This window comes from Leuresthes tenuis, unplaced genomic scaffold (genome assembly GCF_036924035.1).
Source record: "Leuresthes tenuis unplaced genomic scaffold, fLeuTen1.0.hap1 SCAF_8, whole genome shotgun sequence".
Classification (NCBI taxonomy): Eukaryota; Metazoa; Chordata; class Actinopteri; order Atheriniformes; family Atherinopsidae; genus Leuresthes; species Leuresthes tenuis.
Genome location: NW_027325362.1, coordinates 36,535,674 through 36,548,624, shown reverse-complemented (window position 1 = coordinate 36,548,624; position 12,951 = coordinate 36,535,674). Strand labels below are relative to the sequence as shown.

Below are 12,951 nucleotides of genomic sequence, written 5' to 3'. Positions count from 1 at the left end.
TCACACAAACAACCTTGAAACCTTGACAATCTGATACTATAGTTGTTACACTTTGCAGGAGGTCTGTGTAGCCATTTCCATTTAAGTTCTGTTGTTGCATTGATATTTGTATCAGTCACTGTAATGGCGGTAATAGTAATTGTACTTGCTCAAAGAAATCAGTATTTTTTACATCAGTAATAGTACAATAGGCATGTACTCTTTATTCTTACCTCTGGGGGGGAGTAAAGAGTCACATCAGCCCTTCCCCTCTTAAAAATTAAAGTTGCATTTATGGTGTTTTCACATTCTGCCAACGATATAAATACCATTGTTATTTTAAAACCTTCACAAGACTAGGTGCTAAAGTTTACAACAGATAGTGTAGACCTTTGGATGATTTATTGGTTTTAAAATGGATGCTACTCATTTCACAAACACTGCACAAATGCCCGATATAACAGCGATAATTATCTTTAGAAAGGCGTGTATTAATCGTAATATAGTGTAGAGAAAACAACCCCCGCCTTCAATAAAGACAATAATTACCACTAATTTGAAAAGACTTGCGCTCAGTTACACCGGATAATGGAGGCAACATCGGGAGAAAGCGGTGAAGTTGATGCAGACAGAGGAACGAGGCCATGGCAGCTGGGCGGCCCGAGCTCATCTGCACCACCGAACGAGGTTAATATCCATCGCCTTTGTTTAAATTACACCGCTGTGTTGCAATGGCTGCTTCGGAATTGTTGGGGGAAAAAATGCTTGTTAGACTTCTGTCATTCATATTCAATAGTTTGAATGTTAAAGAAGATTATTTGACTTCCGCTGATCGTATACGCCAACACTGTGGGGCGTTGTGGAAAGTGTCAAATACTATGTAAATTAGAAGTATTACGATTATTAACGAAAGTTTGGAGAGAGACTTTAATTCCAATTTACAAGACGGTTACACATAACTGTGGTGGGGCGCATTTGTTTCATTCGTGATCAGCTAAATGAGTATTTAACGTGTTGCACATCGAAACCAGCACGATCGCTGCAGCGACATCATGCAGCATTCTACAGATTGATGTCCCTGATTTTCTGAAGTATGTTTTCGTTTCTGACTCCTTTATTAGCAGCTTCGTGTACAACACGAGCTCCTTGGTCGTAATGGTCAGGAGGACGTGATTTTAAAAACTTTAAAGACAATAAGATGGGTACATCTGTACACGACAATGGTGGCTTTGTGTAGGTCAGTCGACTTTTAGTGTTTCTTATTGCTACGGTTACCTCCAAATTCTTCCTGGTATCTCGTGTCATATGTATTTGACATGCAGTATTGTTTGTAATAAGACGCTTCAGTTTCTGTCCAGCCACGTCAACCATATAGAAGGGTTGTTATTTGAAAGCATGTACACAACAAGTTTATATGGATGCGAATTCTGAAAGAAGACTAAAGCTTATATATATTTATATATTTAAAAATATGTTACTCGTGTTGTTTTGATATTGCATAGTTTAAATTTGTAATGTATCTTTTTTTTATAAAAACATCTGACCCTCTGGCCCTCATCTTCACCACCCTGAGCCCAGAAATGAAGCAGTGTTGTCCTCACAACCTAATAGCTAGAATAGCTCATTTTTTCACATCGCGATTTTTTTGCAAATGCAATTAATCGTTCAGCCCCAGCTGCCATTGAGTGAGAAATACTGTATTTGTAATGCTTTAATGACACACATGTACCAAAATGTAAGCAGTTTCTATAAACAATATAAAAATATTCTGAGGGGCTTTAATGCATGATCAAACTGGATGACCAGATCTGGTGCTATTTGTTTTGATTACCGTATTTTCCAGACTACAAATTGCATCTGTCAAAAAATGCGTCATGAAGAGAGAGAAAAAAAACAACATATATAAGTCGCACTTATTTAGAAAGTTATTTCACAAAATCCAAGACCAAGAACAGACATTCAATCTGGAAAGGCAAGTTATTCAGCTACACAATAGCACTTCGGCCCATGGGGATGTCAGATGTGAGGGGACCTCGTCCATGTTGATGATATGATTCGGTGACACGTTGTGTTCCATTACCTGCTTTTCAATCAGGGCGGTTGCATGTGGGCCATCGGATCAGATTAATGGCTAAATAACAATAAGATTCAGTTATTCAGCTCATGTCGAGAGCTTAATCTGACAAGAAATCGGATCAGGTTACTCACGATCGAATTAAGACCCTGAGATAACTCGATCCAATTGCCCACTGAACGTGCATGTAGACGACAGTGGATCGGATCCAGCGTTCTGCGCATGCTTGAGATTTTTTCCAGCGATCATCAACCGGAAGTTGAAGGAGACGATATTCCTGTTGTTGTCGCCGCTATCAGAAAGAAAGAACAAACATTGAATAGAAAGAATTAACACTTGATGAAAAGATCTTCTTCGAATACATTAATGCACCACACTGAAAGTAGACTGAATTCCACAGATTTTTTTTCACGGAGTTGCACTTTATTTAATCTTTGGTCAAAAAAAAAAAAAAGACAAGTTGTTTTATGTTGTGATTCTGCGGAAAAGTTCAGAGTAAAGTAGGCCTATTGATCGCTACAGATACAGTAAAAGCAGTCATTTTACGTGGTTTTTTCCATGTTTTTTTTTTTTTGCTCCTGAAGTGCAACATTCTTGTGATGGTTTAGTAAGTGAGTCATCAAGCTAGCTTCAGCCCACTTTGTTGTCCAGTTGAGCGAAATACTGCCGTACCTCGCTTCGTTTTGTTGCTCCGCCAGTCTGTTGCTTCATTAAAATATTAGTTCCACGCACACACACATTGGAAAATCTTCTCATTAAGAATATGTGTCGACCTGGAGTCGCTTAAAGCATTTTTTCTGTCCTTCTACTCCGACTAAAATCCTAATATTTGTAACTGCAGCATCATCTGACACAATCACCATTCAAATAAATTGGAGACAATGGGCTTAATGCAAAAACATTTTCATAAATTTATTCCATTTCTCCCTTTTTTTCGTAAGGTCTCGTACGAACGCGCCACGTCAGATCCAACAAATGCTCTTAACTTCAGAAAAAGAGTGTAAATGAATGCCACCCGTACATATTTAAGTGTACATGCAGGAGGACAGTAAATTTGCATACTCCACGCCCAAAATAATACCATATAAGGCTATGCTTCCTCTCTCCTGTGCCAGGAAGTGTTGAGTCATGAGAATGGCATCAAGGTGCAACTTTACGGGCTCTGAGACTGAAGTTCTGTCATTTTTAGCCATGTCAGCAGTGGAATTGCAAGACCTGCTAAAGCGAAGAAAGCAATTACGAGTGCTGTTAATTCCTTGTCACCTGTAGTTTGTAAATTCACTGAAATAAAGAAGAAATCGTTTTATATGAAAATGGCTTAAAAAAACAAAACAGAAATGTGTGCAGTCTATTGCTCCGATTATGTTAGGCAGTCCAGCCAAGGCATTGACCTTGTTATCTACAGATTCAAATTAACCTTCAGTTAGTGCATAATTAAGTCAAACAGAATAATGTCAGCATAATTCTGGGTATAATGTATATATTTATCTATGATTGCTTCAAAGTAATTAAATGTATACAATCCATTAGTCAAGCTAACTTGATTCGAATAACAGCGGACTATTTTACGTAACCCCTAGGACAGGTCTGGATCACAATACCTTTCTGCCAAATATGTCTTCAGTTAATTGATAATTCTACAAACAGAATGCAGAGTTACCAGCATTACCGTAATCTATTATTATGATATGAAGTTTTCTCTTTTTTTATTTATTTATATATTTTTAACAGAATTTTGGAAATGCTTACTTTTATTGTATGTTTTTATGTACTTTGTTATTTCATTCCAGGTCTCAACTCAGCAAAGCAATGTTTGTTGGACTCTGGACGGGAAACTCTGCTACCACTGTATAAGGTGCATGATTAAACCAATGATAATTAAGATCATGTAAAATATTTTATAATCCCCTAGTTGACAGAGCCCTCCTACTTTTCTTGTCAAATGAAAGGTAATGGATGCAGACAGCAATCGAGAATGAATTTTCCAGAGTTAAAACACCCAAGTCCATCTACAGAAGACAGTGAACGAGACAAAAATGAGAGAAAAGGCAAAGAGGAGCCACACAATAATGTGACTATGGCAAGCACTGCCAGGTATCTAACAGACAGACGATATGTGATGAGAAAGCCACTATTCACTGCAGAACGACATGTGACTATTTTAAAGATAACACATCCACAGAGGCTCACAGAGAAGGTGAGGAGGATGAAGAAGGAAGCAATTCTTGCACGCTTTGAATTCTCAACCATTCCACTCATGTGCTTGATCATATAAATGTAATGGCAATTTTAGATGTATGTACCTCATCAGTTTCAGCAAAATTTAAAAAACAAAAATTGGACTTGGGTAAGAAAAACTCAAAACGTTAAGTGTTGCAACATATATATTATGGCATGCCATTCAGGGAATTAAACTTTGAATATATTGAATGAATCTTGAATATTATTGAATGAAACTTGAATATATGGAATGGAACTTTGAATATATTGAATGAAACCTTGAATATATTGAATGAAACTTGACTAATGTCAGACTTCCCAGAAGTGCCTGTGGCCACCTTGTCTAAAGTGTGGATACTGCATCGAAAAAGCGGCACTCCTGAGAGGTTGAAGGCATGCTGAGGTTGGCCTGATAAACAGCTGCCTGGCCTGTTGTAGTAAGTCTGCCATGATTAAAAAGGGAGCAAACTTTTTCGTCAGAAGAACGTTATTGGGCAGGGGTATCAGGAGGATTTTGGCCCGTACATGCATTCGCCAGTGTGTTAATGATGTCCTCATTCTTTAATATTCCTCCTACGAGATTCCGAGCTGACTGACTCATTGTCATTCAGTTTTCGCTGCAGTATCCACACCTTAGACAAGATGGCCGCAGGCACTTCCGTGAAGTCTGACGTCAGTCAAGTTTCATTCAATATATTCAAGTTTCATTCAAAATATTCATGATTTATTCCATATATTCAGTTTCATTGAATATATTCAAAGTTTCATTCCATATATACAAAGATTAATTTCCCAAACGGCATGCCATAATATATATATATATATATATGACACCTGATGAAATATCTCATGTCAAATTAAATTAATTGCTAACAAGTCAGTAACATGATTTTAAAATGGCAATTCCATTGGCAGTTCTCTCAGAATACATACATGCATATATATATACTGTATGTGTGTGTGTTGTATATATCTGAGAGACACTCTTGACCTCTGTGTGTTTTATTTATCCAGTATTATTTGTTTTCTGAATTCCTCCTTTCATCCGCTTTCCAAATGTTATATGGTAATATTTTTTTACTTGTGTTGTATTAAACTTGTGTTGAACTTGCATGTTATGTTTAACTTGTTATTAAGTACTAATATCATTGTTGATACTTTTTTAAACAAAACAAAAATGTCATAGAAAGTCATTTTAAATGGGGGGGGTGGTGCTGTTTTGCCTTATAGGAAAAACAGCTGGCTGTTGGCAGAAGAGAACACAACATGAAATTCCTGACAAAACCAAGAGATGTGCTAAATCCAGAGAGTTCTCAAAGTGATATCTCAACTTCCTCATCCTCACCTTTTAGTGTCTCAGGGCTCCAGACTCAGCTGTGCAGCCAAAAACCCACTTTACAATCACCTTGCCATGGCAGCAAATCCACTCAGCAGAGCCCTACGAGTTCCATTCTTCAGGTCCAGAGACTAAATCCTCTTTTGAGGTCACAACTTGCCTCCACAGTCCTGTATCCTACCTACACCCCTCACTCTGTTTACTCCAAACCAGGCCATACTCAGCTCAGGCTATGGGAGAGAGAAGATAGTAATGGGGGAGTGCCCAAGCTAAGTTCTCCTGAGATAGACTCAAAAGAGGGATCTGCCTCTTCCTATCAGGCAAACTACTGGACCTGTGCCATTCCAAAATCTTTGCGCCCATCTCCAAACAGGCACTCTGCAGGATGGAATCCTAACAAAGAATACCAGGCCCTGCTGGACTACACCTATCCTCTAAGACCAGGACATGTGGACAGTTTGAGGGAACCCAAGATGCAGGGAGACTCTCTTCCCTTGACAGACCCTAACCTACAGGACTCAGGAATTGAACTTGACCAACTTTGCAACTCAGCCAGTGTCTTGGGGTTCAACTTTTCTTTAAGCAGAGCAGTGCAGACCCAAGAAACAAACCAAGAAAGAAGTACCATAAATGGATGTTACAGGTCATCTGACTTTCAAGGTTTCACAAGATCCTCAGATGGTCTGTTCTCCGGTATCCCACTTTCCCCTACTGATCCTATAGATTTGTCCTTGGACAGTTTAGACCATAACAGGGACAGAAGTGGAACAAATCAACACCAGAGTGCTGGTTGCCGTCATCAGCTCCATACCGAGTCCTCTTCCACTTCTTTTATCAACTCCACCAGTGTTCTACCACAGACCACGTGTGTTTGTGGTGAGGTTGATGAGGATTTCCGGCCTCTTCCAGAGAAGCTTGAGGTCATGCAACAACTTTTCAGACAGGTCAGTTCTGCGGACACTTGTGGACACATTGGTGTCATGATTGTATGAAACGCAACTGCTAAGCTATGCAGCTGTTTCTTTTGGTTAACAGTTATCACTGTATGCAACCATGAGTATTTGACCTTTGCAGTTGCAAGAGAGTTTGTGAACCTTAGAAATTACCTAGATTTCTGGATTGATTATTAAGAAAATGTGGCGTGATCTTGATTTAAAGGGGAACTCTGTTTTTTTTAAACCTAGAACTTATTTCTGGCATGAAATACGTTCATCTACTCACTGAGAGCAGTTTGGTGAAAGTCGGCATCCTTCGGAAGATACTTATATTCTTCGAGATCCATATAACGGAGTGAACGGGGCAAAGACGATGCAGCCTCTAAATAAGGCATTATCTGTCTTTATTTCACCAATACTTTAAGAAGAATGAATGAACATGTATTGCAATATTAGCTTATAGCTTCCATGTTGTTGTCCTCCAGGGAAATAGGTGGTCTCAGGGGGCTTTCTACATAGGCATCTACTTGGATGACGTCATCGACGCGCGCGCTTGTTTACTCCGTGCTCTCAGACGGTCGGCTAACTTCATACAGAGTTAGCTACTGCTAGGTCATTGTGTTTCCAAAAGTGGAAACAATCAAAATCCTATTTCACTCCTGAAATCTTGGATTTTTCAAAAGAATAAAAGCATGTTTCTTTCAAATATACTTTTTGAATTTGTAAATCATTTAATTCTTACCTCCTGATCTCCCTTTGAGGATTGACACGACCAATACAGATGGTTGGTAATGGCTTTCAACCAAGGCAGGAGGTCTTTGCAGTCCTTCCTGTTTGATGCAGCAACAATTTTCTTCTTGACAACTGAAACACATAAAATAATCACTCAATCAGTAAATTTTACAATATGAACACATGCAACAAATTCGATAGAAAATTACTTCTCATTTCTAAAAATCAATATGCACTTCAAGGCTGTGTATTAGATAATAAAATTTGTGCACTTTCAACAGTAAATTACCTTTGACAACATGCCAGGGGTCAAACTCATGCCGGATACGGGGATATCCCTCTCTCAAAATTTTCCGGATGGAAGGTGATTGGTCTGTGGTCATCACGGCCACATCTATCCCACAATCCAGCAACTCATTCAGGCCCCTCTGGAATTCCAACGCTTCCATTGCTACAGAGCTCGTTGTTTCCGACACCTAGAGCAAAATGGATTTTCAAAAGTTGTGCATTCACAGGTGTTTTTTTTCCTGTTGAAAGCAGTCTTCAATAACAGAGTGCATTTTAGTTTTCATAGACAAATTACCTGGACCAATTCAAAATAGATTATTTTCTTGGTGGCATCATTTTGGAAAGAGTACGTCGAGTACTTTGCGCTGTAACCTTAGAAGAAAAACACAGATCAGTTCAGTTTCTCAGGGGTTAGATTTATGATGTACGAAATTGTTGTCTAATGATGGTAGCAATTTAATATTTACCTGGACTATCACACCTTGCATCACCACAGAGTTCATGCCTCTTTCCAGACCATGAGTCTGCAACAAGCCAAGATATGATTTGGTCATGTTTTTCTTGGTAGGCAGACTGTATGGCAGGTAGAAGGTAGGTCTTCTGAATGCTGAAGAACTGCGTTTTTTGTGGAATGGAAATACTGAGAAGAATTGCCAAGTCTCCAATGGGTGTGTATGTGGATGAATGTGAAAAATGTTGCTGTACAGATTAGCAAGTTATTTTCTGACATGCCTGTTCGGTCAGGACATGATTGCCAGTCACCAGAGTGTTTCCCACAGGACCAATGGATTTTTATTTGGCTGCCTTTGATGGAGATTTTAGTCTTTGAAGGAGGTGTGACTCGTTCACCAGACACTTTTTTCCTGCCCATCTTGTTGCTGTCTCCATAATTGCTTGCAGGCCCGGACATAGCCCCTGGGCTGGAAGTCGATTCGGAACTTGGTGGTAAAAAGGTGGTGTCTGTGGGATCTAGATCCAAGTCACTGAAACTCATGCTAACATCAAGCACTAGTGGGTCCATTTCACCTTCCCTTTCACTCTAAAGACACAAGATAGTTGTGGATTTTTTTCAATAACTGCACATATGATCAAATAAGAAATTGTCACTCTATCATAATAATATTTAGATTCAAGATTCAAGAGGCTTTATTTATCCCGAGGGAAATTGCTGTGCAACAGTTATGGAACAAGGGGGAAAGTACTAATTAAAATGAAATAAAAATAAAATAGACAAATAAGATAAAATAAAGCTAACATGAAATAACATAAGTAACTGCTGTACAATATGTGCGGTGTGCAAATAGCAAATAGCAGCCTCAATAAAGAAAACAGTATGTACAAGCAAGTGATTAGGAGAAGTGGCATTGGATAAAGTGACATTGGTATTTGGCCTCAGGACGCAGTGTTTCCATGCAGTGTTTCCATTAATCCTCTCTGAATGAATTTGAGAGTCTGATGGCCAGAGGCAGAAAGGACTTCCTCTGGCATTCAGTTCTACAAAGGGGAGGAATGAGTCTGTTGCTGAAGGTGATTCTGTGGGTTTGGCTACCACCGACTGGTAGAACATCCTCAGCATGATGTTACATACATTGAAAGACCGGAGCCTCCTCAGGAAATATAGCCGTCTCTGACCCTTCTTGTACACAGCCTCCGTGTTCTTGGCCTGGTTCAGTTTGTTGTCCAGGTGTACACCAAGGTATTTGTAATCCTGGACCACTTCCACAGTCTCACCATTGATGGAAATGGGTGTAGGGGCAGATTTCCTCCTGCGGAAATCCACCACCAACTCCTTTGTCTTGATGGTATTAAGATGCAGATGGTTAGTCTAACACCACCTGACGAAGGAATCCACAACACCCCTGTACTCATCCTCTTTCCCCTCACTGACACAGCCAACAATTGCAGAGTCGTCCGAAAACATCTGCAGGTCGTTGGACTCAGAATGGAACTGAAAGTCAGAGGTGTACAGAGTGAACAGAAAAGGGGAGAGAACATTGAAAAAAAGAAAAGGGACAACTTTTTTATGCAGACATGTTTGTCATTTTACAAAGAATAACAGACAAGACTCTCAACTCACTTGTAGTAATGGCAATGATGCAGAGGCAGACGGGTCAGCAGTAATATAAGTGAAGGTTTATGTGGATGGGATTGGGTCCTAGTGCACACAAAATAAACAATGTGTCAGTGTAATAATGGAGGGGAAAAATATCCATCCATCCATTTTCTATACCGTCAATCCATCAGTCAGGTTGCGGGGGGGCTGGAGCCTATTCCAGCGGTCATTGGGTGAGAGGCGGGGTACACCCTGGACAGGTCGCCAGTCCATCACAGGGCCACAAATAGAGACAAACAACTACACATGCTCACACTCACTCCTAAGGACAATTTTAGAGTCACCAATTAACCTAACATGCATGTTTTTGGACGGTGGGAGGAAGCCGGAGTACCCAGAGAGAACCCACGCATACACGGGGACAACATGCAAACTCCACACAGAAAGGCCCCAGGTGGGGATTGAACCTGGAAGAGGGGCAAAATAGATACGCTAAAATCAATAAAAGGCATTTTTGCTGCTCTGATTACCACTGAGTGTGACCATGTGGGAGCCAAAGCAATGTATTTCCCAGATAGAGATAATTTTGTGTGTCTTGTTGTCATCGTCTGAGGTGGACTGGTGAGCACTCGGGTCAATGCAGAGGATAAATGAGGCCCAGATGATCCAGATGGCTCCTTATCTGCTCCGTGTTGACTTTTGACTGGAGTGGATTGCAGGAGTGTTTCAAAGTCTGGTTCTGGAAAATATACCTCACCGCTGGCATTTTCCTAAAAAAGAAAAGCAGTATGTTACACAGCATCATAACAAAAACAGCAAAACAGCTTTTACTTCAAGGTGCATGGCCCCGGCTCACGATCAAAATTTGAGGGGGCTTCCTCGCTCCATGCTACACCCTCCCCACCATTTCACCGTTTTGTACTTTCAGATATTATACACTGCTCCATGTGCACAGGTTATAGCCTAATAATATCATTATACTGCTTCAAAAGAAATGCATTACCTCCACTCACTGTGTCTGTTGTGCCTTCTGCAACCATCGGGATGGCATTCTTCCTGAGGATCAGAAGCTGTCCATTTTGGCCTTCTTTCTGTGCCTTTCGGGGAAAAAGTCTTCTGCAGCAAAGTGAGCACCGCAAACCCGATAATCTGAACACTTCAATGCTCCCACTTCGGTATTCAGGTCCATTTTCAGCACAACTAACCAGAGCTCACAGTCAAGGCTAGATAGACAGACAGAAAGGCAATGTACAAACGGTAAAGTAAAACGGAAAGTACAGACAGTAGTGCAAAAGAGAATGGTATGTTCAGGTGTAGTAGATGGCAATAATAATGTAGATATTAGTAGTAGCAGTATGTACAGATGAGAATGGTATGTTCACTAGTTACACAGAGGTGAACTGTTGTATGGTAAAATGATGGAGAATGAATGATTTCTTAAACTGTTCTTTGTGACACCAAGCTTAACATCTGCTGAGGAGTGAGCTTCGCTGTACCTGCAGTGTGCATTGGAAGAGGTGGGATGGATTGTCCATGATGAAGAGCATTTTGTTCAATGGTCTCTCATTGATTCAAGGATATATTGTCCTTTTCCATGTTCCCAACCTTATAAGATTATTCAGCCTGCTAGAACCTCTGTGACTGTTGCTGTTCCTGTGCTAGACCACTGCACAGTAGATGACATTCGCCACCACAGACTGGTAGAATATTGCCAAAATCCAGTACATAGCATTGGTGTTGGTCCTTCGATCCAGTCTGTTGTCTGGTGTACACCTGAGTAATTGTACTGCACAACAATTTTAGGGATATGGAAAAAAATAGTTTAGTTATTAGCAGCAATGACCCTGGGCCATTTCTTGCCAGTTATCACAAACCTGTGCACATATCAGGAGACAGCACAGCTGGATGCTTGAGGTGCAGACACTGCCAGTTATCAAGCACAAGTCTGGAACAAACGGTCGCTGTTTGAAAAGTAGAAGTCGTATCGGAATAATTCTTGAACCGTGAGCGTTGTAATTTTTATTCTGCTCCTGTGTGTGGCTAGTTTTTTATGGCAGTTTTAAAATGAGTTTTCACATTGATTTCATGAGTCGGCCTGTTTATAATGGGCTGGAATGTTCCCTCTCTGCGCTCAGAGGTGATTTCAATCATGTAGTGAAGCGCTTTGAGTGGTCAGTTAGACTAGAAAAGCGCTATACAAGTACAAGTCCATTTACCATTTGTGAGAAATCTGTGAGGCCAAGCTCAATGAGAGTAACTTTGGGTGAAAGAGGACAAAAATACCAACGTTTTGTAGTAAAATATGTCTAGGTCAGGCAGATATTTTGGATGTGAGAGGCATTTGTTTGAGGAAGTTTTTTAAAATCATTTTAGAGTGGGTGTTAGAGGGTAAGAGGCATGAGAGGAGGTTCTCTGGCTACCGAAAACATAAACTGCGGTTCTGTCAAAGCTGTATAATCTATCAACAAACCCTTTAGGTCAGTTAAAGTTGAGTCTTTCCTGTCACATATAAACTTTGAATGATGTCTCTGTGATGCTGTATGGCTGGGTTATGAGGCCTCTAAAATAGGGCAGTTTGGGGCTCGTTGTGTTCCACTCAGCTGGCTGCTCATTCATAAAAATCAAGAAGGAGCAAAAATGTTCATGTGTTTGAAATTGTCATATTTCAAAATTGGCTTAATATTTAAAAAAGCTGAATCATTTGGTAATGGCTGAATGTATTGTGACCCGTTTAAAGTTTGAATGGTGTCTCTAGCTGAAAGTATGCTGAAGTAATTAGGTTGGAAAGAGGAGGAAGAGCTGAAAGCATTTCCCATTCATTTGAATGACGGGAAAATTTGAATAAAAGTTCAATATTTTAAAAAGTATAATAGTTATAAACACCAAAAGTCATAGCATAAATCTCCTGGAAGAGCTGAACGTTTTGATACCAAAATGGTTGAAATCGGTTAAAGTATGCAGGACTAGTTAATGGACAAAAAAGTACGGAAGAACTAAGATATTGGAATAATAATAAAACAGGAAAACAATAGTGAGAATGCTGAATCAGCATGTGTCAAATTTTATGACTTTGAGATGAACGCCATAACACAACCTTTGCCGCCCTTCAGACTTTGGAAATTTTTTTGTGCACCTGGGCATGACGAAGGCGTATACTGAATTTCGCCAGCCTACGCAAAACTAAGCCCAATGGGGTAGGGGTATTTTGGGGGTATTTTGAAAATTTGTAGGGGGCGCTACAGAGCCATTTTCCTCTGGCCACACACGATATTCTTTAAATACGTAAGAGGTCGTCAGCGTGGACATGTGTGCCAAGTTTCATGACCCCGCGATG

At 40.1% G+C, this 12,951-nt stretch overlaps 1 protein-coding gene across 2 annotated transcripts in view; it reads left to right on the top strand.

The window, feature by feature from the left end:
* The first annotated feature begins 572 nt into the window (after positions 1 to 572).
* The window catches only part of cep68 (centrosomal protein 68), a 29,281-nt gene continuing 16,902 nt past the window's right edge, over positions 573 to 12,951 (top strand). Inside the window, exons 1-4 of one of the 2 annotated variants that reach the window (XM_072391611.1) lie at positions 643 to 666; positions 3,844 to 3,908; positions 4,003 to 4,250; positions 5,504 to 6,553. In XM_072391611.1, coding sequence (XP_072247712.1) covers positions 4,029 to 4,250; positions 5,504 to 6,553 — 1,272 coding nt within the window. In that variant the 5' untranslated portion in view covers positions 643 to 666; positions 3,844 to 3,908; positions 4,003 to 4,028. Of the gene's footprint in view, positions 667 to 3,843; positions 3,909 to 4,002; positions 4,251 to 5,503; positions 6,554 to 12,951 lie in introns of both variants that reach the window. The other variant, XM_072391612.1, reaches the window with a different exon arrangement.